At 43.2% G+C, this 25,524-nt stretch overlaps 1 protein-coding gene across 1 annotated transcript in view; it reads left to right on the top strand.

Moving 5' to 3' along the window:
* ANTXR1 (ANTXR cell adhesion molecule 1) overlaps positions 1-25,524 on the top strand; it is a 297,188-nt gene that overhangs the window by 123,071 nt on the left and 148,593 nt on the right. Inside the window, exons 9-14 of the mRNA XM_077469472.1 lie at positions 1,453-1,513; positions 2,562-2,660; positions 6,138-6,207; positions 9,187-9,265; positions 18,328-18,423; positions 21,749-21,790. Coding sequence (XP_077325598.1) covers positions 1,453-1,513; positions 2,562-2,660; positions 6,138-6,207; positions 9,187-9,265; positions 18,328-18,423; positions 21,749-21,790 — 447 coding nt within the window. The remainder of the gene's footprint in view (positions 1-1,452; positions 1,514-2,561; positions 2,661-6,137; positions 6,208-9,186; positions 9,266-18,327; positions 18,424-21,748; positions 21,791-25,524) is intronic.

The raw sequence follows: 25,524 nt of genomic DNA, 5'->3' as shown, positions 1-25,524 counted from the left end.
CATCCACAAACACAGAATGCCACTTCTAGCACCCCATGGTGGAGCTACCTCAGAAAAGTGACTAGGATGGTACGCTTCATGCTTTGAAAACACTAATGCCGCGTACACACGATCGAATTGTCTGGCGGAATTGGTCTGGCAAGCAATCCAAACAATCCACCGGACTTTATAACGAATGGACTTGGCCACACACGGGCACTCTGAAAGTCCGGCAATTTCTAACGTGATGACGTACAGCACGTACGACGAGACTAGAAAAAGGAAGTTCAATAGCCAGTAGCCAATAGCTTCCTTCTTGTACTTGCTTCAGAGCATGCGTCATTTATAGTCAGCCGGACTAGCACACTGACGAACGGATTGTCTGCTGAAAGCCAAGTCCGGCGGACAAATTTTGAGTCAAAACTACTTTCTAAGTCCGCCGGACTTTACGATGAAAAAGTCCACTGGAGCCCACACACGATCGAATTGTCCGGCGTACTGTGGGCTTCAATTCGATCGTGTGTGCGCAGCATAACAGGCACATACAGACAAGTTGACCAAGGCTACATTCACACTTTTTTATCTTTTTTTTTAGCGTTTGTATGTGCGTTTTTGTACAGCTTTCTTTAAAGCGCTTTTGAGCTTTGGTGTTTTTTTTTAATTAGCCAATAGAGAAAAATATCACCTGTTTCATCATTTGTTGCTATCTTTTTCAGATTTTTCAGCTTTTTTATCCACTTTAACTATTATTTATTTATTAATATTTTTGCTTTTTTTGTAAGGGGTTAAGGGTTAGGGTTTAATGTATGGTTTTATGTATTTATTTTGTTAGGTTAGGGTTTAATATTAGGATTAGAGTTTATGATTACAGGTAGGGGTTAATATTAGTGTTAGGGGTTAGAGTGTAATATTAAGGTTAGGGTTTAATATTTTGGGTTAATATTAGGGTTAAGGGTTGGGGTTAGTTTTTTTTATTTGTTTTATTTATTTTGTTTTTTTATTTCTTTGTATTATTTATTATTTTATTTATTATTTATTTATTGTATTATTTATTTATTGTTGTTTATTTTCATTTAATTATTGCATTGTAGCAGAAAAATGCTCAAAAACATGAGACAGAAGGCACTAAAATGCTCAAAATGCTCAAGTCAATTCCATGCATTTCAATGGAACAAAAAATGCTTAAAGAAACACTCCAATCTGCTCCAATTGAGCTACAAGAAAAGCTCCAGAACTTTTTTGCCCTTCAGGCGTTTTGGCTTCAGGTGACTTGTAGTGGAGATTTGAACCAACTCTATAGAGAATAATAGATTTTTTTCCTCCTCCAGCATTTTGGAGCTTCAAGCTACACAACGCTGAGGGTGTGGATGGGGCCTTAACCTCTCTGCTTATGCACTCCTTGCTTATCTACAGAAAAAAAAGACCCGAAGAGTCCTGTCTACAGCACTAATCCATTATATTTTTATTGAACAGATTCTGAAGATGTCATGTATTGAAATTTTAGCTGTAGAGCCATCCAGTATTTGTGCTGGGGGTAAGTGCACGTAAACACATTGTCACTAAGATTTTTATTATTATTGTATTTCTCCTGCATTCAGTAGCACAGAAATAATTGTATGACTAAGAGTGAACATGTGTGACAAATTTGCAAAGGATTCATTTCAGTACCATTACGTTTGGTTTCATAGGGTATAGCAGGAGACAATAACCAGCTGTGTCTGGTATATAAAGCATGCCATTTCATAAGAGCCAACATAAACCAAATTCCCAATCTAAAGATATCATAGAAAAATCCATCAGTCACTGATAGTATATGATTACATAGAAAACGTGTATTGTACTGGTAGGATCTGACTGTGGCTGACGTCCAGGACTTTCCAACAACCTGAACATATAAACCCTTCTGAGTAATGTGACACTAGCCAGATTCACATATTGGCCTTGTACAGTCAAAACGTGTTTTAGTTTTGAAAAGGGAATCATTAGAACCCTACTCTTGTTTTGTTTTTTTTCCATCTGTGTCCCCAATGGGGATTTCCATCTCACCTATCTGTCCTGGTGACCATGTCACTGGGACAGAAAGTGGTGGAAAATGCAACGTAGAGATTTCTCTGAAGGTGTTGGTACATTTCCGGTGGGGGCAACTTCCTAAGAGAAGAATTCCCCTCACTTTGTTGAGATTTTATCTCATTTTCTGTTGCATCTCTAGGACAAAGTGAGAGAAAGGGGTTGATTTACTAAAGGTAAAGAGACTGTGCACTTCGCAAAGTGTAGTTGTTCCAGAGCTTAATCATGTGCAAGGAAAATGTAAAAAACAGCATTTTTGCTTCCGCATGATTGGATGATGGAAGCCAGCAGAGCTTCTGCTCCTCCACTAAACTCTGGAACAACTGCACTTTGCAAAGTTTGCAGTCTATTTGCCTTTAGTAAATCCACTCCACAGTCTCCCAAATGTAACACAGGTTGCAAAAAAAATGGACAAGCATTGGTTTTAACCCTTTATAATAGATAAGATGAAGTCTATTTCAAATGTATACGAACCATGACACTATATTTGTATTTAATACTCATCTCTCTCATAGAGTCCTTTCAAGTGGTTGTAAGGGGGAATGGATTCAGATACGCACGGAATGTGGACCGGGTCCTGTGCAGCTTCAGGATCAATGATACAAACTCTCTCAGTAAGGTTATATGTTTGCCTAGAAAAAGCTGTTTTCTTGTAAAGGATGTAAATTGCATGGTAACTGGCTGGATTCCAAGGGGTTTCCTGCAATTCCAGTCAAACAGATAGGGCTAGCCAGCATCTGCAGGACCACATTTCTACATGAATTGGTAGTTCTTCTTTCCAAAATGTCCTGGTTCTTGTACCTGTGTGAGGACTGGTAAAAAAAATAGTGTGTTATTTCTTAGTAAGTCTGAATTAAGGCAGAGCCAGATGTAAAGCCGGTCACATTCACCACAAACTGACATAGATACAAGTTTTTATACACTGTGTGGACTTAAGCTGGTCTTAGCCCTTGTACACACGGTCGGAGAATCTGTCGGAATGAGTCTTATCGGACCGTGTCGTCAGATAATCCGACTGTGTGTGGTATGCATCGGACTGATTCCGTCCGAATCTCCGTCCGACCCAATTTTCCAACATGTTGGAAATATTTACCGACCAACTGGGCTGGACGGACCTAATCCGATCATGTGTAGAGCAATTTCATCGGACCAAGTGCCACGCATGCTCAGATCAAATTCCTACATCAAAGCTATTGGCTACTGGCCTGAATGTAGTCCCATCGTAACTAAATTACGTCATCACGTTCTGAAAGATCGGATTTTTCGCCAACTTGGCCCGACCGACGGATTTGGTTGGCAAAATCTCCGACCGTGTGTACGTGGGCTTAGGGCTCATGTACACTACAGCTTCTAAACTTGAGTTGCACGCGGAAACCTCTCCTGCACGTGGAAGAATTGCATTCAGCATAGGATGGAACGCTTTGACTGCCAGCCGCAAAACGTGGCAAAATTGCAGCCGGCGGTCAACCTAGTCTGTACATGAGCCCTTACACTATTAGTATTTCCGCATATTTAGAGGTGCCGATAACAGCGGGAGGTTTTGTCACCTCAACAAAAAATACTCAATCAAATTGTCAAAGGAGCCAGGCTGATAATTGTTGGCTGATCAGCACCTGCATCAAATCAGCTGTGGGGACTTTTTGGGTATACTGACAGATGGAACTCATCCATCCATGCTGTTTGTGTGGGTAGAAGAACCTGTTAGAATTCTTTCATTCAGCCCGCAGAATGAGCTAAAGAAATCAATGAAGCGTTACCTAAACAATTAATTTGATTTACATATCTCCAGTTCGGTATCTTTCCACAAATCAGCTTTTGGTAATTCTAAAGGAGATTATACAATTGTTTGTGAATTGGGTTAACCATTTCCTTAGGAGGTTCCTTGAGAACTTTTTTAGGTACTTCCAGGTACTGATATATGGCCTGGGGCACACCCAGCAACTGCTGGACAGATTACTGTATATCTCCTGGTGGCCTGGCGCTGTCTGGGATTCCTCTAGTAAAGGGGTACAGAATTAAAACTCATGGAGGTCCAGTTCGTAACATTTTTTTTTTTCTATAGAGGTCTGAATCCCCTGTTTTCTTCTATGACTTCAGGCCTTTCATCACAACCCTGTTTCACATAAGAGCCCCCCAACATTACAGCTCTGCTTACATCACAGCCCCCCCTGCAATCACAGACCCCCCTCACATCACAGTTCCTCCTTACATTACAGTCCCCCTTACAACTTTGCAGTCACAGTTCCTCCTTACAATACAGTCCCCCTTGCAATTACAGTTCCTTCATATATTACAGTCCCCCTTGCAATCACAACCCCCCACGTCACAGCTCCCCCCTCGACATCACAGCTTCCTTTTAATTAGCCCAACTCCTCACAGCACAGACCCCTCATATCACAGTTCCCTCTTCTGACATCACATCCCCATAGCATAGCTCAAATCACTGCCTCCCCATATCATATTTCCCCTCTAACATCACAGCCCCACATATCATAGCTCACCCATCTCACAGCTCCCTCTCTCACATCATAGCCCCCCCCCCCCATTTTACAGCTTTCCCTTCTCACATCACAGACCCCTATACCACAGCTCCCCCTTCTCACATCACAGCCCCCATATCACACCACAGCTCCCCCTTCTCACATCACAGCCTCCCCCATATCACATCACAGCCACCACATCACAACTCCCTCTTCTCACTTCACAACCCCCTCATATCACATCACAGCTCCCCCCACTTGCATTACAGCACCCCGGCAACATCACATCACAGCTTCTCCCTCTCATCCCAACCCCACAGTATTACAAATCGCCAATTTCACCCCCCCCCCCCCCCTCAAAGGCCCTCATATCACAGCTCCCCCCACTGACATCACAGCCATACCCCCCCCCCCCCCCCATAGTCTTCACCTACCTCAACTCAGCATTGTGGAGGGCAGGAGGAATGGCAGGGTGGACTCCCCTTCTGAATGTACTCACCTGCCACTGAACTCACTGCAGGGAAGAGGGCGGGAGGCGCGAAAGGCCTACACTGAGGGTAAGAGCTGTCCAACTCTTCTTGTTAAAAAAGCTTGTTAATACGAAAGGTTGGGCAGCTCCCGCTCCCCCTGTAGACCTTCAGTGCCTCCCGCCCTCCTCCTTGCAGTGAATTTAGTGGCGGCAGGTCAGTACATTCAGAAGGGGAGTCTACCCTGCCATTCCTCCCGCCCTCTACAATGCTGTGATTTTTAACAGCTGCAGTGGTGGGAGGAGAGGATTCCACTCAGACTGCTAAGTGGTGAGGCCACGGTCCAGACAGGACTCACCACTTAGGCCTCTTCCACACGGCTGATCCATTCAGGTCCGCCTGTCAGTTTTTCAGGCGGACCTTAACGGATGCTCCATAGAGGTCTATGGAGTGTCGGATGTCAGCGGTGACACGTCCGCTGACATCCGCTCCGATCCAAAAAAGTGTGACGGAGGAAAAACCTATCTTTCCATCTGTCTGTGGATCGGGTGACGACGGACTGTGCCTAAGGCCTCTTTCACACGAGGTGGATCAGTGATGATCCGCCCCGTGGATATCTGCTTGCTCAGCGGGGATCGCCGGAGCGATCTCCACTGAGCAGGAAGATGATAGGTCCGTCTCTGCACACTGCGCAGGGACGGACCTGTCACAGCACAACTCTCCCCTATGGGATCCCAAGAAGGATGGAAAAATATTTTTTCCTCCGTCGCACTTTTTCGGATCAGAGCAGGTCGGATGTCAGCGGACATGTCACCGCTGACATCCAACGCTCCATAGACCTCTGTGGAGCATCCGTTCAGGTCCGCCTGAAAAACTGACAGGCGGACCTAAGCGAATCGGCCGTGTGAAAAAGGCCTAAGACTGTCTGGACTACAGTTCACCATTTAGTGACGCCTGCTCTAGTAAAAACTTGTGTCTGTAACCAAAGAACATTCTGGGCTGCTTGGCCTGCTAACTATTGGATGGAAAGCTGACAATGATGGTAAAGAAAAGAAGTAAAATAACAGTTTATTAATATTACTGATGTTTTCATAATCACTATTACTAATGCAAGCTGTATCCTCCATCTCTTTTCATGTTGCAGATGAGAAGCCACTGGTTGTGGAGGACACGTATCTGCTTTGTCCAGCCCCAGTTCTGGAAGAAGCTGGCATGTACGTTAATTCATTCAGGAATGTCTCTTTAATTGCTGATCCATGACAATCACTCACAAAATAGCATTTTTGTGTATAAGGAAAATAGGTTTCTTTAGAAAGCCTTGGGGAGATAAAACTGCCTGCTTGGGAAACTGGTTATACAGCTGTGCCACTAAAGGTAATCTCTCCTGGGAGAAATATTGGGAATGTTTGCTGTATTTCCATTCCCCAATTACTAGTTGCCTGGCTGTTGTGCTGGCCCTCTGGCTTAAATACAGTACCTTGAGTGATTAATGAAGAATAAGTATACATATACCTCCTTCTGATTCCTGATCGCCATTCTTGTTCCAGGTCAGTGACTCATAAAGTGGTTGTTGTGGAAATGAGCAGTTGGCTTTGGAGCCCGAAAAATTATTTCCATCAGAAAGCCAATAGTCGACTTTAAAAGGTCACATGCACTCCTGGCTAGGCCATCAAGCATCCTACCACACCCTGGCTTGAGCAATTAAATGAAGAATAGGTATACATCTAATGCCTTCTGACTTTCCTGATCAACATACTTGTTCCAGGTCAGTGACTCAGAAAATATTGAAGCCAGAGGATCTGCATAACAAGCAGACAACTAACGTATTCACAAGAAGTCCATAAATGGCAGCCATCCTATTTCTCACATTAAAGTTTTACTACAAGGACGATCAAGGCATTTTTAGTAAAGCAATTAAAGTGTAACGATTGTAATCAAAGTAGTGGAATAAACATAAATCAAACTTAGCTGATCTGAGATCAATTAAAGCAGAGTTCCAACGACATGTTCAATTTTGTATTTTTTTTATGCATATCTTAGGATCAGAACATAGGCATATACCACTCATGTGTTTTGAAAGTTTCACCACTCGATGTCCGCTTTAAGATAAAAAAGTTACTTATATTATCCTGTCCTGGCTGTTCCTATATTGCTTGTGGGCATGTGAAGCCCACAGGCATTATGTTCCGGGATATGGTGCAACTGAGTGACCAGCATGCACCGCCCGTTCTCGCGCACATGCCCTATGACAGGCTCGCAGCGCCATAAACTTCTCACGTTGCCATCACAATGGGCAGTGTCGTCGGAAGTACCACCCATTGTGATGGCAATGAAGCCCTCGGCGCTGCCCACTGACTCCTGGGAAATGATGACAGACATCTCCCAGGAGCAGTAGTGAGCAGAGGAGCCGACGGAAGTGACATCAGGAGACGCGGTGAGGATGAAGTATTGAGTATTGGTGGATTAAGTTAATGCTAAAGATAATAGTTTTTTTTTTTTTTAGCCTCCTGTGAATCATTTTGATCATTAATAGATAAAATCTCTAGCTAAAGATTCCATTCCAGAAGATGTCAGATAGCACACGCCAATCTGGGGTTAGGGTCCCAACCTGAACAACCTGTGATGTGGAGTGCAGGGATACCTATATTGATTGCCCCAACTCATATGTTATGTCTCTGACCCTTACCAGTCAAATGTTAGCATCATGACTTCCAACCCGCACTAGAAAATTACCGTATTTATCGGCGTATAACACGCACTTTTTCCCCCTTAAAATCGGGGGAAAGTCGTGGGTGCGTGTTATACGCTGATCCCCACTGTCTGTGAGGCTAAAATACTGAGCGCCGCCGAAAAAGAGCGAGCGGCGCCGAAAAAGACAGAGCGGCGCCGAAAAAGACCGAGCCGTCTGCTCGGCTCCGCTCGTAGTCCTGCCTCCCTGCTGTTTCTGGAGCGAGCGCTGCCGAAAAAGACCGAGCCGGCTTGCTCCAGAAACAGCAGGGAGGCGGGACTACGAGCGGAGCGGAGCAGACGGCTCGGTCTTTTTCGGCGCCGCTCTGTCTTTTCCGGCGGCGTTCACTCGGTTTGTCTCTGCGGCGGGATATTTAAACATGGGCAAGGCTGCAAACGGCGCTGGGGAGCTGGAAATGACACTGGCAAGCTGCAAACAGCGGTGGGCAAGCTGCAAATGACACTGATCATTCTGCAATTATGGACAAGCCTGCAGATGCACACTGATAAGGCTGCATTGACGGGCATTTAAAAGTTTTTTTTCCCTTAAACTTCCCTCCTAAAACTTTTTTCCTTAAAATGCCCTCCTAAACTTGGGGTGCGTGTTATACGCCTGTGCGTGTTATACCCCGATAAATACGGTACATCTGTAATCTTGTTAGGACTTCACACAGCCCTTACCACCCACCTGAAAAGCGATCCACAGTGGAATTCTTTTCAGAAGCCACTTTACAGGTGGTAAATTGCCTCCTCACCACCTGAGTTAATCCTGTAAATACTGCATCAACACTTTGCAATTACATGCATTGCACCCGATTATGGAGTGGCGCAGGTATGGCCGAGACATGTGTGCAGCCCTAAGTGGCTGTATGCCTTGGTACAGGGGGAGGATGATAGGTGGTGGTAGAACCAGAGCTCAACCACCTTCCTAGCCGCACATGTGAAGTAAGTCTAATGCGGCGTACGCACAATTGGAGTTTCCAACAACAAAACCGACAACAAACCAAAATCAAAACCGTGTATTTTTTCCGAAGGATGTTGGCTCAAACTTGTCTTGCATACACACGGTCACACAAATGTTGTCAGAAATTCCGAACCCGAGAACGCGGTGACCTGCAAGGCGTGCGACAAGCCGAGAAAAAGGAAGTTCAATAGCCAGTGCGGCTCCTTCTGCTTGATTCTGAGCACGCAAGCTTTTGTGCGATGGACCTGTGTACACACAATCGGACTTTCCGACAACAAGTGAAGTTGGTGGAAACATTTGTGGCCGGAAATTCCGACAGCAAATGTTCGAAGGAGCACACGGTCGGACTTTCCGACAACGAGCTCACATCAAACGTTTCCCATCGGAAAGTCCGACCGTGTATATACGGCATTACTCTTCTTTCTTTGTTATCCTTTGTAACATGTTACATGTCAGATATTCTAATGTGACAGTTTTCTTCTTCTGTGTTGTCTTCCCACAGGTTTGCAGCTCTTCAAGTCAGCATGAACGATGGTTTAAGTTTTATTTCAAGCTCTGTCATCATCACCAGTACACACTGTGTAAGTCATGAACCCAAATCCTTGTGTGCTACTGAACAAAATGAAAGCGGTAATAAACCCAAAACCAAAAATGTAATATATAGCAGCTTGCCAATCATTAGATGTGGTGGCTGCATTCCTTTTCTTATCTTTGTCTTTCTCCCCTCTGTTTTCACCTGGTGATCTGGCCACTAACACACCTCCTGTATTAGAGTGCCCCCTCTCTGGATGAAGGAGAACAGGGGACACCTTTGAACAACAGCATTGTCAGTCTGGGAGAGGGGAGTGATAGATGTACTAACAGATTTGAAACCACAAGAAAAAAAATTGAGCCAAACTCCAGCTAGCCTAGCACTGTATATTCAGTTACAGCAAAAACATTTTTTTTTCCTTTTGGGATAAAGGTTTTTCTTAAATAAATAAAAGCTGATCATTCTAAGCACCTCTGTCGGTAGTAGATGGTTTGTCACATCTGTGTAACTGATAAATTCTGCTGGTGAGCTTGTTCTCTTGAAAAACAAAAGTCTTAATGGCTTGATCACCAGTTGAAAATAGAAGAAAGAAAGCCTAAAAAAAAAAAAAATTAATGCAGCCATCACAACTAAGAAATGGTAAACTGCAAAAAATATTAATGATAATCCCACAACACGTGATCTAAATCAATATAAATCACGTGTTGTGGGATTATCATTAATATTTTTTGAACTTACTTATCACTGTTTATGGATACGTATATCCCTTGTTGATAATTGGTCAGATATTTATTCACCTGTTTACTAGATTGCTTTAACAAGTGCTACTTCACTTTTTATACACAGTTTTTATGGGTGTTGGTAACACTTTAAAAGCTTAGCTGCTTTTTATTTCCATTTAGCACTTTATTTATTTATGTATATACCTCATAGTCAGCACAGATTGCTTTATTAGCGCATTAGTACACACCTTTTGATAGACTGCAAAATAATGTTTGTTTTTCAACTTGATACCAGTTTAGTGCGAAATAATTAGAAAATCTGTTTTTATGTGTTATGACCAAGTGTATTTATTTTGAAGTCCCTGTAAATAAGGCCTCTTTCTGTTCTTAAAGCGGAGCTCCACCCAAAAGAGGAAGCTCCATTTGTCTGCTGCCCCCCCCCCCCTTCCCCTGCCACATTTGGCACCTTTTTTGGAGGAGGGGGGAGCGGGTATCTGGTTTTGACAGGTACCCGCTCCCACTTCGTGCTAATTTCCCCGAGGTGAAGTGAGCCAGACGTTCACCCCCCTCCTCCTCCTTGCAGCTGACCAATTCACAAAGCGTAGCGTAACGCACGCATGCACAGTAGAAAACCAGCTGTGAGGCTGCAAAGCTTCACTGCTGGTTTCCCTTAGCCAAGATGGAGCCCCAGCACATGAGAGCCGATTCATGAATCGACTGTAATGAGGGCACCACTGGATGCCTGGACAGGTAAGTGCCTTAAAAAAAGTGAAAGTCAGCAAAAAAAATGAAAAAAAGTGAAAAAGTAGAAAAAAACATGACAGAATATACCTGCAAAACAAATAATTCCAGTGCAGAGGAAAAGTGATAAAGTGATTGCAGAATAGTTCCATAAGTTTTTAAATGCACAAGTCTATAGACCAACTAATGGTGACGGAGGTAGCAATGAATATCTGTGATCGGGGAACCAGGGATGAGTATTAGGCAGGGACGGACCGACCATGGGGCCACTCGGGCACTGCCCAAGGGCCCCATGCCACTAGGGGGCCCCATCAGGGTTGCCAGTCTCAGTAAAACCAGGGACAATATGTAAAAATGTGTGTTTTTTTTTACATCTGTCTCTGAAATGTCCCTTACCGACATCCTTTTGGTCTAAAAATCCTGAGATTATAGCTGCCCCACCTCTCCAGTACCTTCTCAGCCAATAGAAACATGTCTGTGTATACTGTGTGATTGTATACTGTGTGTGTGTTTGTGTCTACTGTGTGACTCCATAATCTCTGATTGCCTGGGGGCCCCATAATTTCCTATTGCCCGGGGGCCCCATGAGTTGTTAGTCCGCCCCTGGTATTAGGAGAGGGAATGGGGATCTCCATCTACTGGAGGTAGGAGGATTGCAATCCGAGTGTGGGTGGGGGGGAAGGGGAGAAAGTAGAGAAAAGAGAAGGAGAGAAGGAGCAAAGCAGGACTAGGAAGAGCAAAAAGGTTCCTGCAAGTTAGATAACACACTATAGTGGCCAGGAGCACCCATGCTAGTAGGGTGCAGGTTCGGAAGGGCGTATGACCACCATGGGCCCACACTTTGAAAAATTTGGAGTGGAAGTCATGAAGGACATTGGTCATCTTCTCGTGAATCATTATGGTTGTCAGAATGCTCTTCACCTTTGCAAAGCAGACTGAGAGTTTCTTCTAGACTCTGGCTATAGTTCATTTGGCAGCTATAAAAAGATATGTGGCCAAATTCTGCTTATAGGAAAAGAGTCCTGGGATTGGGCAGAGGAGAAGTGCATGTCTGGCATCCCTGCAAAAAGGCACATGGAAGAGTGTCATCAAGATGCCAAAGACATTCAACCAGAACCATGGCAATTGGTGGCAGGACCACCCGATGTAGATCTTGTCACTGGCCATAGCCCCAAAAAACTTCTATTACTATATGACAGGTTCGAATGAGCATTACGGATTGGAACCCAGTATTAGTGGAGGAGGACTTTGTAGGCCGCCTCCAAGGTGACAGTGTTAAAGGAGCATTTGGCTACACTTGACCAGGCCTTACTACAGTCCTCAAGATCTATGGCATTCGGGTGGCAGTAAAAACATAAGGTTGAGCTGTGGTTTTTTAGCACCCAACTGCCCACCTAAAACATAGCATACAGCCAGATTGGACGGTACACATACTGCAGCAACATTTAACACAGCTTGCTGAGTTGACAAGCAGTACCACATGTCAAACATACCCTTTGAAGTCAACGGGATCACGCCGCAATCACAAGCCAAAGGCTTGGGTCACATGGCTTGGATCACAGTTGTGGTGCATTTGTTTCATTCAAAATCACACTTTTCGACAAAGAAAAAAAAACAGGCATTCAGGAGGCAATAGAATTGCCTCCTGACCATCTGGAAGATGCTGCTTAGCCAGCCTCTGAAAAGCGGTCTGCGATGGATTGTTTTTCATAAAGTGTCCTAGAGTGAACTTAGCCTAACATGCATAACGGAACTCCAGCCATCATCATCATATGGCAGTGGAAGAGCCATCTATACTGCTTACCATAGAGGGTGGCTTTTTAGTTTTGTTTTTATTTTGTGCCACATCTGGAAACAAGAAACTAAGCTTCAGCTGCTGCAACTTAGCTGTGACTGCAAACTTTATTTTCAAAGCTACTGCCAATAAATATTTAGAGAATTCTGTAAGAGTTAAGCTTAACCCTTTGATTGCAGCCTGGGTTTAGGCCTCATGAACACTGGGTGTACAAATTGCAGCTTTAACCACTTGCTTACTGGGCACTTAAACCCCCCTCAGTCCCAGACCAATTTTCAGCTTTCAGCGCTGATGCACTTTGAGTGACAATTGCGCGGGCATACAACACTGTACCCAAATGAAATTTTTATCATTTTTTTCCCACAAATAGAGCTTTCTTTTGGTGGTATTTAGTTACAGCTCGGAGTTTTATTTTTTGCTAAACAAACAAAAAAAGATGCAAAAAAAAAAAAAAAAAAAATCATGTTTTAATAGTTTGTTATAAAATTTTGCAAACGGGTCATTTTTCTCCTTCATTGAAGTGCGCTGATTAGGCGGCACTGATAGGCTGCATTGGTGGGCACTGATGGGCTGCATTGGTGGGCACTGATGGGCTGCATTGGTGGGCACTGATGGGCTGCACTGGTGGGCACTGATAGGCATAGTTAAGGCGGCACTAATAGGCACAGATAAGGCGGCACCGATGGGCACAGATAAGGCGGCACTGATGGGCAAAGATGGGCACAGATAAGATGGCACGGATGGGTGGCACGGATAAGTGGCACGGATGGGTGGCACGGATGGGCACTGATAGGTACCACAGATAGATGGGACTGATGGGCACTGATAGGTGGCACTGATAGGTGGCTCTGATAGGTGGCACTGCTGGGCACTGATGGGCGGCACTGCTGGGCACTGATGGGCGGCACTGCTGGGCACTGATGGGCGGCACTGGGGTGCAGCACCTTTGAGGCAGATTGGGTGGCACTGTGGGTGGCACTGTGGGGTGGCACTGTGGGTGGCACTGTGGGTGGCACTGTGGGTGGCACTGTGGGCACTATGGGCACTGACAGGGGGCACTGACGGGGGGCACTTACTTTTTCTTTTATTTTTTTTCAGGATGGCACTGCGGGAGGCAGGTGGGCACAGGCAGGTGGCAGGTGGTCCCTTGTATTGATGGCCGTGATCGGGACTGATGTCCCGATCACGGCCGCCGGTGATCGGCTTTTTTTTTCTCTCCTCGCGCTGTCAGCGCGAGGAGGAATAATAGCCGATTACCGGCTCCGTTCTATCACATGATCAGCTGTCATTGGCTGACAGCTGATCACGTGATAAGGGGTCGGGATCGACCCCTTACACGGATCGGTGATCAGGCGAGTCTCACGGACTCGCCGATCACAGAGCGCGCCGCGCGCGCCCCTCAGGGGGCGCGCAGGCCGCTCGTAACCAGGACGACGTCAATAGACGTAGTCCTGAAAATGTAGGTCCGCGCTAATGCCGTCATTTGGCAATAGCGCGGATCTGAAGTGGTTAAGCCTGAAATAGAGCATATAAAGTGTGACTGGGTCCTGGGATCCACACGGATTCTTCTCCTTCTCCAGTCCATCAGTGGGTGAAAGATGGAGATGGCTCTTACCCTAGGGGTGTAATGCAGGGAGCCGTGTTTATCGGAGTCCTCCTAACTGACAATGTTGTTATTATGGAGCCTCCAGTATTCACGTGAAACAGATAATATAAGGACAGCATTATGCATCAAAATGCAAAAACTGACACTTCCAGCTCATTTCCAGCTTCAGGGCTGAAATGATTCCATATTAATAAGGTGTCAATGGATTTTGGGTTTGTGTTGATGACATCACTTTGACATACACTATATTACCAAAAGTATTGGGACACCTGCCTTTGCACACAAATATGAACTTTAATGGCATCCCAGTCTTAGTCTGTAGAGTTCAATATTGAATTGACCCACCCTTTGCAGCTATAACAGCTTCAACTCTTCTGGAAAGGCTGTCCACAAGGTTTAGGAGTGTGTCTATGGGAATGTTTGACTATTCTTTCAGAAGCGCATTTGTGAGGTCAGGCACTGATGTGGATGATAAGGCCTAGCCTGCATTCTCTGCTCTAATTCATCCCAAAGGTGTTCTGTTGGGTTTAGGTCAGGACTCCAGTCAAGTTCCTCCATCCCAAACTCACTCATCCATGTGTTTATGTACCTTGCTTTGTGCACTGGTCCAAATCATTTCGTGCAGGGGATTATGGTGTGGGGTTGGTTTTTAGGGGTTGCGCTTGGCCCCTTAGTTCCAGTGAAGGGAACTCTTAGCATACCAAGACATTTTGGACAATTTTATGTTCCCAAATTTGTAGGAACAGTTTGGGGATGGCCCCTTCTTGTTCCAACATGACTGCACACCAGTGCACAAAGAAGGTCCATAAAGACATGGATGAGAGAGTTTGGGATGGGAGAACTTGACTGGCCTGCAGAGTCCTGACCTCAACCTGATGAAACACCTTTGAAATGAATTAGAGCGGAGACTGCGATCCAGGCCTTTTTGTCCAACATCAGTGCCTGACCTCACAAATGCGCTTCTGGAAGAATGGTCAAACATTCCCATAGACACACTCCTAACCTTGTGGACAGCCCAGAAGAGTTGAAGCTGTTACAATTGCAAAGGGTGGGCCAACTCAGTATTGAACCCTACTGACTAAGACTAGGGATTCCATTAAAGTTCATGTGTGTGTAAAGGCAGGTGTCTCAATAATTTTGGTAATAAAGTGTATGTTTTGCAATGGGCAAGTATAATGCAGAACAAGGGGGAGAGCTACTAAACACTAGAAGAATTTTCAACAAAAATTAGTTTGAAAATTTTTGGGAAAATTTGTATGAAAATACTCAAAACATTTGAATATATAATATAATTTAAAATAAGTTCAAGATTGTGTTTTCTTTTAACATTCTGGAATGAATAGACTTTACTGGGTTTTTCCTTTGGAGTTTGAAAGAAATTAAACGCAATTTGTTAATATAGTGTATGTTTGAGATGCTTCTCAGTTCATTCAGAATTCATTGACAGGTGCAGTTGATCTGCAGTTAACATCTGGCAGACCCGCATTTTACTTGCAGGTTTTGTGTTCCCATAGCCTTATATGGGAATGTGAAGTCAACAATATTGAGCTGCAACTGTGACCTAAACGCTTGGCTCGTAGGTACGACACAGAAATCTCATTGAAAATCACTGTTCACAAAAAAAAAAATAGGCGAGAAAAAAAGCAAGCATTCCAGGCAACTATTTCTCTACTGCTCTCTGAAAAGCAGTCCAATGGGGATTGCTTTTCAGAGGCTAGTAGAAAGTGCCACACATCTAAAAGTAGCCTAAAATAATCGTTTTTGATAGCCCGCAGCCTCCTCTAAGCCGGAGGGAGCTCTTATATTGGCTTCTGACCAAATTGGTCCTAGTATATGAATGTGAGTTAAGGATCTTAGATTGTAAGCTCCTTGACGGCAGGGACCGATGTGAATGTACAATGTATATGTAAAGCGCTGCGTAAATTGACGGCGCTATACAAGTACCATAATAATAATAATCTTAAACTCGGTAGCTTGGTATGGAGTTGTCACTACATTCTCTTACTATGTCCATTTAGCTAAATGCAGAACACACGCTTACTGCAGCAGTTAAACACAGCTGTGTCTCTGGACTGAGCAATAAAAGACAATCTTGCCGTCTCTTTCAGTTTACATTTCCTTAATCAGTTTTTTTTTTTGTGGTTTTTAATTCTTTTTCCATTTAAAAAGAACCCTGATGCTGCAATAAATAGGCATAATGTGGAAATTCTTTTGGATTTTGAAACACTGTTAGAAAACTCATTATAATGAGACAGAGGTAACAATACTAAAAAAGAGTTGGAACGCTTCCAGCACATCTTGGAGTAATAAACGGAGAAAGGCTTCTACATGGAGAGTCCTGTGACCTCAGCTTAGAGCTCCTTCTCACCTGCAGCAACCCTTGCCACCCCTCTGAAAAGCAATCCACCAGAGGGCGTTAGACAGGCAGTGAGCAGATGATATGTGACCTCTTCACAACATGACCCCACCAAGATCCCACACAACATGACCCCACCAAGGCCCCACCCAACATGACCCCACCAAAGCCCCACCCAACATGACACCACCAAGGCCCCACCCAACATGACCCCACCAAAGCCCCACCCAACATGACCCCACCAAGGCCCCACCCAACATGACCCCACCAAAGCCCCACCCAACATGACCCCACCAAAGCCCCACCCAACATGACCCCCACTAAAGCCCCACCCAACATGACCCCACCAAAGCCCCACCCTTGCTTCACCCTGCCTCACCCTTGCTTCCTCCAATCAGCTAAGATCATATAACTTTTAAACAAAAGCTCATTTTTAACCCTGTGTTAATTTCAGCCCATCCTGCAAACCCAGTCCTTTCAGGCCTTCTGCCTATGCTGCCCATCTAGCTCCGAGCCTTATTCTATCTGAATGAACATCTGTTAATTTCACAACAAACACCGATGACACCAACAGCATGTATCCCAACATTTTGAGATGGGAATGAGGGACACCTATTAGCAAATGTATTTAGGCATAGGACACGCCTCCTGCCACACACCCTTAAAGGAGAATTGACCCAAAAAAACTTTAATTAAATCCTCAAGGGCTTTTTTTTACCATTACTATTCCTTTATATTGACTTTTAAAATTTACGAATGCAGCAATTTAGAATTTGGATGAAAGGTTTAGCTCTGGGAAACACTTTTTGAAAGATAAAAAGTGCATTTTATATACAACTATATAGATCAGACCAAAATGAGGGACAAATGAGGGGGGAAGAGGAACAGAGGGACATTTCTCCAAATCAGGGACAGTCCTTCAAAATCAGGGACAGTTGGGAGCTATTCAACAGTGTTGGGATAATATTATTTTCACAGCTCCTAGGAGTGATAATAAATACTTTTTCTATGTTCTTTTTAAATTAAAGGCTGACAATATAATTATAGGGTCTACTGTATAGTGGAATTAGAGGGTTAAAGTTGCTTAAAGTAATGAGGTCTGCATTTCTGTAAACAGGCATAAAAAACAATATTCTGTGCTGATTTATGAAGGATGGGATTATTTAACCAGTTATAGAATTTTTGTCTAAACAAGTTTAGGACTTGCAGGCTTATGTAAGCCCAGCGCTGGCCAACATGTTTTATTTAGAACTGGTTAGAGTGCAAAAAAGAGTTGTGATGTGTATTGCTGTCCACGTCCCTACTGGAGAGATTTCCCTCACTTCCTGTCAGGAGAGGAAATGATGGCTAATCTGTATAACAAGGACACACACAAAATCATGTCTCTTTCTAGTATACTGCAGAGGAGGACCTTTGCTTTTTGTGTGAAGCAGTGGTCTCTCTGCAAAAGTCCAACACATCAACTCACAAGCAAAGTATGTATGTAAAACTTTAAAAATGTACTTTATAAAATCTCATTGTGTGCCTCTTTTGCACAGGTTGGCCATTGTATGTTATGATTATATACTATTATTAGTACTGAGGCCTGTCCCTTGTTTCTATATTGATAGTAGTATGAAGAACGGCATAAAAAAGTGTGTATTTTGCCTAAAAACGATAATGTCCCTGTATTGTATATCAAAATGTGCTAATCTGCAGGGAGTATGAGCTTTGCATGTTGTCTGTAGCCCTGGATTGGCACATTGGATGCTCTCCACCTGCAGGAAAAGTAGGAACATTGTTATTTGGTCATTTTTCACAGCTCATTAATGTAAAATAATGCTTTTTTTCTGCTGGCGTCTTTTTTAAATAGGCCTGTTGCATATCTCATCATTGTGTTTCTTGTTCCCAGTCTGACGGGACGATATTGGCGATCGTTCTGCTGATCCTGTTTCTCCTGCTGGTCCTGGCTCTGATGTGGTGGTTCTGGCCCCTGTGCTGTACCGTGGTAAGTCTCACATGTCATCCTCGCTCTGCGTTTCTGGAACCTGGCGTGACCCCGGGCTTGTGGAATGTGTTTAACCTCATCTAAACTTTTGAATATTGCTGCTCTTATTGTGTATATAAACAGTATCTTCTGTTTGTGGATTGCAGTCCTGACCTGGGAAGCACTCAGTCTGTATATACAGGCAGTAAACCATACCATTAATATAAACTTGTATTATTAATAAAAAAGCTGAGTGTGTATACATTACAATGGCCGAGCTACATTCTGAAGCCGTTCCTGGCTTAGAACATCTAATCGTTCTCTGTTCTCAAATGGTTCCTTCAGAATTGACTTATATGTGGAAATGAACATATATCTGCAGCCTACATAGTTTGGACAGAGCCGGGAAGGATTAAACCCACTATCAGGTTTTGTTGTTTTTTTGTAGTTTGTGTTCTGTTAGTGAATTTTCTCTTCAGATTCTTCCACGGAGACACGAGAAAAAGTGAGAAGACTGAAGTCCAAACTGAATAAAATCCCCCTTTGAACAGTTGTCACCAGAAAAGGTGTCCCAGTTGGACGATTTTCCTTCACTTCCTCTTCTAGTGACAACTGCTAAGTAAATCTATGCATATATAGATATAGATTATGCATAATAAAAGGGACGTATGGGATCTGGAAAAAAAAGTCATACTCACCTATGCGGTTGCAGCATCGATCCAGTACTGCAGCTGTCCCCCATCAGCTCTTCACCGTGAACTGAGCAATCAAAGATGACCGATCACTCAGTTCTCAGGTCCAATCTGAGGTCAGTTCTCAGGTCCAATCTTGATCGCCCCCCAGTGTTAACTCCTTCCCTGCCAGTGACATTTATACAGTAGTCAGTGCATATTTATAGTACTAATCACTGTATAAATGTCAGTGGTCTCAAAATAGTGTCAAAAGTGTCTGATCTGTCTGCTGCAATGTTACAGTCATGATAAAATTCACAGATCACGGCCATCACTAGTAAAGAAAATAATAAAAATGCCATAAATCTATCCCCTAATTTGTAGACCCTATAACTTTTGTGCAAACCGATCAATATACGCTTATTGCAAAAAATTTTTATTTTTTTTTTACCAAAAACATGTAGAAGAATACATATCAACCTAAACTGAGAAAATTTATTTTATTTTTTCAATTTGGGATATTTATTATAGCAAAAAGTAAAAAATATTGCGTTTTTTTCAAACTTGTCGCTCTTCTTTTGTTTATAGTGCAAAGAATAAAAACCACAGAGGTGATTAAATACCACCAATAGAAAGCTGTGGGGAAAAAAATGATAAAAATGTAATTTGGGTACAGTGTTGCATGACCGCGCAATTGTCATTCATAATGTTACAGCGCTGAAAACTGAATATTGGCCTGGGCAGGAAGGGGGTGAAAATGCCCTGTATTGAAGTGGTTAATATTTTTAAAAGTGATCACATGACTTCTGTTTTCAGCTCTGTAAGAGGCTTAGAGGGGTGGAGCAGAGATGTGATGATAGGTGGCAGCATGGCAGCAGCAGTCTGAATGAAGCACAGACACAGGCCAGTGTAAATTGTAGAGCTAGGAATACACTGTGACAAGCTGTGCAGAGGGATATGTCAATAGGAGGCAGAGAAACAGCAGCTTACTGATCTTCCCAGTGAAGAGCTATGCAGGGGGGGTATATCAGCACAAGTCTGATCACTAGATTACAGGCTCACGTAATGCTGAGAAGGATATGCTTCTATGTTCTGGCATATTCCGTTTGAAATAGGAAAGCAGAGCAACTGGTTGGATCAAGTACATGGTAACACAGACACATTTCAGAAGAAATATGAAATGTTAGTGGGACACACAGTTTAAAGTTAGATTGCTACCAAACATTCACATTTTATTATTAAACTCAGTGGATTCTTCAATCCTGCTGAGCGACATTTACATTGCACAGCTGGACTGCATTTTCACAGTCTCAGAATTAGGTCTATTCAGCCTTTGCGCCACCAATCATAGGGATTAAGCAAGGATCATTAGTATCATTATATTGTGGATGGATCTATATCGGATCTATATCAATGTATACTCTTCTAATGTTCTAAATTTCATCCTTTGTAACTTGTATGGTCTATTTACATCTGGTGTAGTGGGACTACATTGGCCTGCTATTCCAGCACAATCCCACCATAGCCCCACCTCGAGACAGTGCAAAATGCCTTGTCTCTGGTGTGGCTGGTTCACACTGCAGTGTTGCAGTGGAGTGGTATGCACTGAAATAAGGTTCTCCGTACTTCATCATCTTCTCAGATTAAATTGATGACTAGACCCAGGTTTACTATCAGCATAGTCTTACTGCTCCCTGGACTGCATTAGTATTTTACTGAAGGATTTTAAAGAGGAACTCTTGCCAAATATAATATAATGACAAAGTGTATAAAGAACTTGGTCCCATATGATTGTTAGTCAAGATTCAGATTAAAAGCGTTATTTTTGGCTGTAGCTTCACCCTAGACTGAAGCCCAAGTTATGGGCTTTCCTGTGGGGAAAGCCAGCATGGAGCCTCAGCCCTCTCGAAGCTGACTGCTTATTATGAATGAAAATTTAGCGCTGCAGCGCCTCCTGCTGCCAGAGACCAGTATTGTCACTTACATATCTGTCTCCTCGCTAGCAGCATTGTGGGAAAATTATGGGTAAATTGTCCAACCACGCTGCTTAGCAATGGCAGGACAGATCTGTGCAAGGCCAGGGGCTACATGCACTTACTCCCCTGGGTCATTAAAATAAAAGTTTAAAAATTCTGGTGAGACTCTTGAAACTCTTTCTTTAAAGCATATAACTACAGAAACGTAAACTGCATTATTGAAAGTGGCCCTTTAAGAATTGGTTATAGCTCATTAACTGTGTTTTGGTTCAGAACAATCTTTAATTACTCCAGCTCCAGGCTGTTCTGATGTAATAAAAGTTCCTGGAAAGCTAGAGAGAGATTCAGAGAGCCAGCCAGATGTTGGATTCCAGAACTGAGCTTGGTGAGGTAATCCAGCCAGGTCACTGGGGAATATCCTGATTGGCTGACTAGAGATGTTGTGAGCAATGGGTACCAGCGCTGGAGTGAAATGTATACGTGTTCTAGTGTGTATGCAGAGGCATGTCATAGATGTATGTTACATGCCTCCAATTTCATACATTTTATGGATGCAATTTATGTGTTGATTCACTAAAATACAAAATACGTTCTCAAACGTTTTACATTTAAATAACTTTAGTGACTTAAGAAATGTAATGTATACAAAATAAACGTCATTTTTTTTTTGTTTAGTTTTCCATATTTGGTGTTTTTCAGATAATAAAAGCGCCTCCCCCACCACCAGAAGAGGACAGTGAGGTAGGACAACTTTATTATAATCCTTTTATTGATGGGTTTTTCATTGTGGCATTCATGTAATGAATTGTATCCCTGAGCAATGATAGAGCAAGAGATTTCAAAGCAGCAGAGGTTTCCTGATAGTTTTATCTAAACAGAAAATAACTTTTGAAATTGAATTGTTTCTAAATATCTCATGCTGTGAAATGGTTAATTCTCATTTTAAAATGGCTAAATAGGGACATGTTTCAGTATAAAATTTGCATCGATAGCCTCCAATGCCAACAGGGCCACGCACAGATTGAATTTTGTCTTATTTTTGTGAGTTTGCCAAAACTTGAGCAGTGTATGGCTAGATTTATGTGAAAAATTGCAAAAAAAACTCTGCGCCACAAAATAAAATCTATAAACCTAAAAATTATTATTCTAATGCTGCTCCCCTGAAAAAGAGAATAATATGCCCCTCAATTATGATTTAGATAACATATAGGGGGCGCTAGTTAGCAAAAATGATTATCAACGTGATTAATTCCGCTCTCATTAAAGAGGAAGTAAACCCTGATGAGTTTACTTCCTCTTTCATTCCCTGCAAAGGTAAAGCATAATGGACTACTATGCATCGCATAGTAGTCCATTATGTGTCACTTACCTGACACAGGAGCCAGCGAAGTCACCACTGTCCCCAGTAGTCCGGCGCATCCATCTTATCGGTGGGTCTCGCTGCTCCGCCGCTGTCATTCGGCGAAGCCGCGATGGCGTCACTCCCGCGCATGCACACGTGAGCCGTCACTTGCGGCATATCGCCGTTGACCACGGCGCGCTCAGTGCGCCTGCGTGCCGCTGTCTACGGCGCGTGCACCGTAGACATCGGTGCCTGTCTTTCGGCAAATATCTCCTAAACCATATAGGTTTAGGAGATATTTCTTGGACCTACAGGTAAGCCTTACTCTAGGCTTACCTGTAGGTCAAAGTTGGTTGTAAGGGTTTACAACCACTTTAACAATCAATATTTTGCCATTCTTCAACAAATATCATATGTGCAACTATCCATAATAAATTCACCATATATAAAAAAAATACACAACAAATCACACCTATCATGTGATAACACCCCAGTGACAGCAGTTACTGCAACAATTGTAATATAAAAGTCCTTGTAATCCAAACTGCTCCAATTAAAAGTTCCTTTATAACGTGATGTGATTGCCACACACAAGACGATGACAGATCTTTCGTGTAGAAAAGTATAGCCACAACCTTCCACGTGATCCTTCACCACAGCCTCGATAATGCACACCCAATAATTGATTGTAATATGATTCAGTTTACCAGATTTTATTGACCACTTTATTGAAAAAGTTAGTGAGTAATCGCCTCTGCAGGGTTGTGCCTGCTCACATGCTTTTAACCTGTAGATAGTTTCAACCTTCCTCCTCACAGACAAGTACGGTAAGTGCGGTATATAGAAAACTGATAGAGAGCCTCCATAGTGTAATTCAATTTTATTAAAAAATTAAAAATAATACTCAGCCAAATGGCTCCTTACTTGTAAAAGTGCCTTTCCCCCAGCACTGGGGCTGCTGGCGTTGTTCTAGGGTGAGCTGCAATACAGAGAGTGTCCAAACTATCCACTGCAGATGCCATGCGTTCTACACACTCGCGCCGTTAACCAGGAAAACCGGATGTCCTGCGTGACCTTGCACTGCCTCCTCAGGACATCCGGTGAATTTATTATGGTGAATTTATTATGGATAGTTGCACATATGATATTTATTGAAGAGTGGCAAAATATTGCTTGTTAATGAGAGGGGAATTAATCACGTTGATAATAATTTTTGCTAACTAGCGCCCCCTATATGTTATCTATGGCCAGATTTACGCAGCTAAAATTTTGGCAGACTCACAAGAATAGGCCAAAATTCGAGCTGTGTGTGGTACTGTTGGCACCACACAACTCGACAAACTTTGACTCAGAATTTGAGGCAGTACCTGCTTGGTACATCCATCAGTACCATGCAGGATGGGGTTTTGCAGTCAGAAGATCCTGTAGCACTGGACAGGTTGCTTAGGCCTGAGCAATAAGAATCCTTCTGCTTTCCGTGCACTTCATCATATGGTATCGCAGATCACATGACTAAAAGCAGGGTACGGCCTAGGCAATGGTTCTGTGAACGAGGCAGCAAAGGAGGGACAGAAACCAACTCAGAGCCCCTTGACCCAGATCAGGTGTCCAGTCAAAGCTGCAACAACTGTAAATACTGTGGTGTATTTATTGTATTGTAGCCCTGGGCTGTTTCCAGTTCATTTGCTGCTACCTGCCGGTTTTATTGAACCTTACATAATGATCGGTGTGAGGGCTCCCACATAGTTACAAAAAATAGTTCAACAAAAAATACAATCCCATATACACAATCCTTCACCCACAGTTGATCCAGAAGACGGCGAAAAAACCCAGCAAAGCTTGCTCCAATTTGCTACAGCAGGGGGAAAAAATTCTTCCTGATCCCCCAAGAGGCAATCTGATTTTCCCCAGTTATATTATGTACATCTAGGAAAGAATCCAGGCCTTTTTTAAAGCAATCTACCGAGCTGGCCAGAACCACCTCTGGAGGGAGTCTATTCCACATTTTCACAGCTCTTACTGTGAAGAAACCTTTACATCTTGAGGTAAAAAAGATTTCATCTCCAAATATGGAAAGAGTCCCCCTTGTCCTCTGTGATGACCTTAAAGTGAATAACTCAACACAAAGTTCACTAGAGAGAATAAATTCAGTTCCTCTAATCTTTCCTCATAGCTGAGCTCCTCCATGCCTCTTATCAGTTTGGTTGCCCTTATCTGCACTTTCTCCAGTTCCCCCATATCCTTTTTATGAACTGGTGCCCAAAACTGAACTGCATATTACAGATGAGATCTTGCTAATGATTTGTACAGGAGCTGATGTCTCGCTCTCTGGAGTCCATACCTCTCTTAACCTCCCTGGCGGTATGATTCAGTCTGGTTTTAGGTGCTGAAAGCGGTACAATTATTTTGCATGGAAATTTGGCGTTTTATATTGTGGTCCTGTAATTCTTAGGAATAACTCTCTTAAATCTGTTCAAACCAGAGTCTAGCAGACATCCCGGGTATGATAAAGTTTATAATATAATAAATAATAATAAAAATGATTCAATAATGTAATCAAATCCTAAAACACTGAAAAAGGGACACTTTTTGGTTGCTATGGACAATCTCCAAATTTCAGGCAGAAAAAACAGTTTTTATAATATAAAAGTGCATGCAGGGCATTGCACAGGCCACTAGGGACAAAGGGGGTGTGTATTTTGTAATACAGTACTGTAATCTGTAAGATTACAGTGCTGTGTGTGTTTTGTATCTTTTTACTTTTTTGAATTTGTCGCCGTTCTCCGCTCCCAAGCGCTGTAACGTCGCAGGGAACGGAGCTCGGCGGCATTCGGCACTGTGAATCGAGCGGAGGACAGCTCGATCACACAGCGCGGAGGACATTACTGGATCCAGGGGACAAGGTAAGTAACTCTCCCTGTGTCCTCCCCTGCATCCAGCAATGTGATCGGGGTTACTGCTCCTGTTAGTAAAATCGCAACCCGAGCCAGACTCTGGATTACCGCTAGGGGGGTTAATACAAGAAAGCACTCGCTTTGGAAATCACAGCTTGCCATTGCATGCTATTATTGAGCTTATGAACTACCAAAACCCCCAGATCTTTCTCCACTATGGATTCCCCCAGTAGTCCTCC

Source organism: Lithobates pipiens, unplaced genomic scaffold, assembly GCF_037356315.1.
Source record: "Lithobates pipiens isolate NorthernLeopardFrog02 unplaced genomic scaffold, aLitPip1_a1.2 Scaffold_8, whole genome shotgun sequence".
NCBI lineage: Eukaryota > Metazoa > Chordata > Amphibia > Anura > Ranidae > Lithobates > Lithobates pipiens.
Note: the sequence above shows the minus strand (reverse complement) of the source record. Positions and strands in the feature narration are given on the sequence as shown.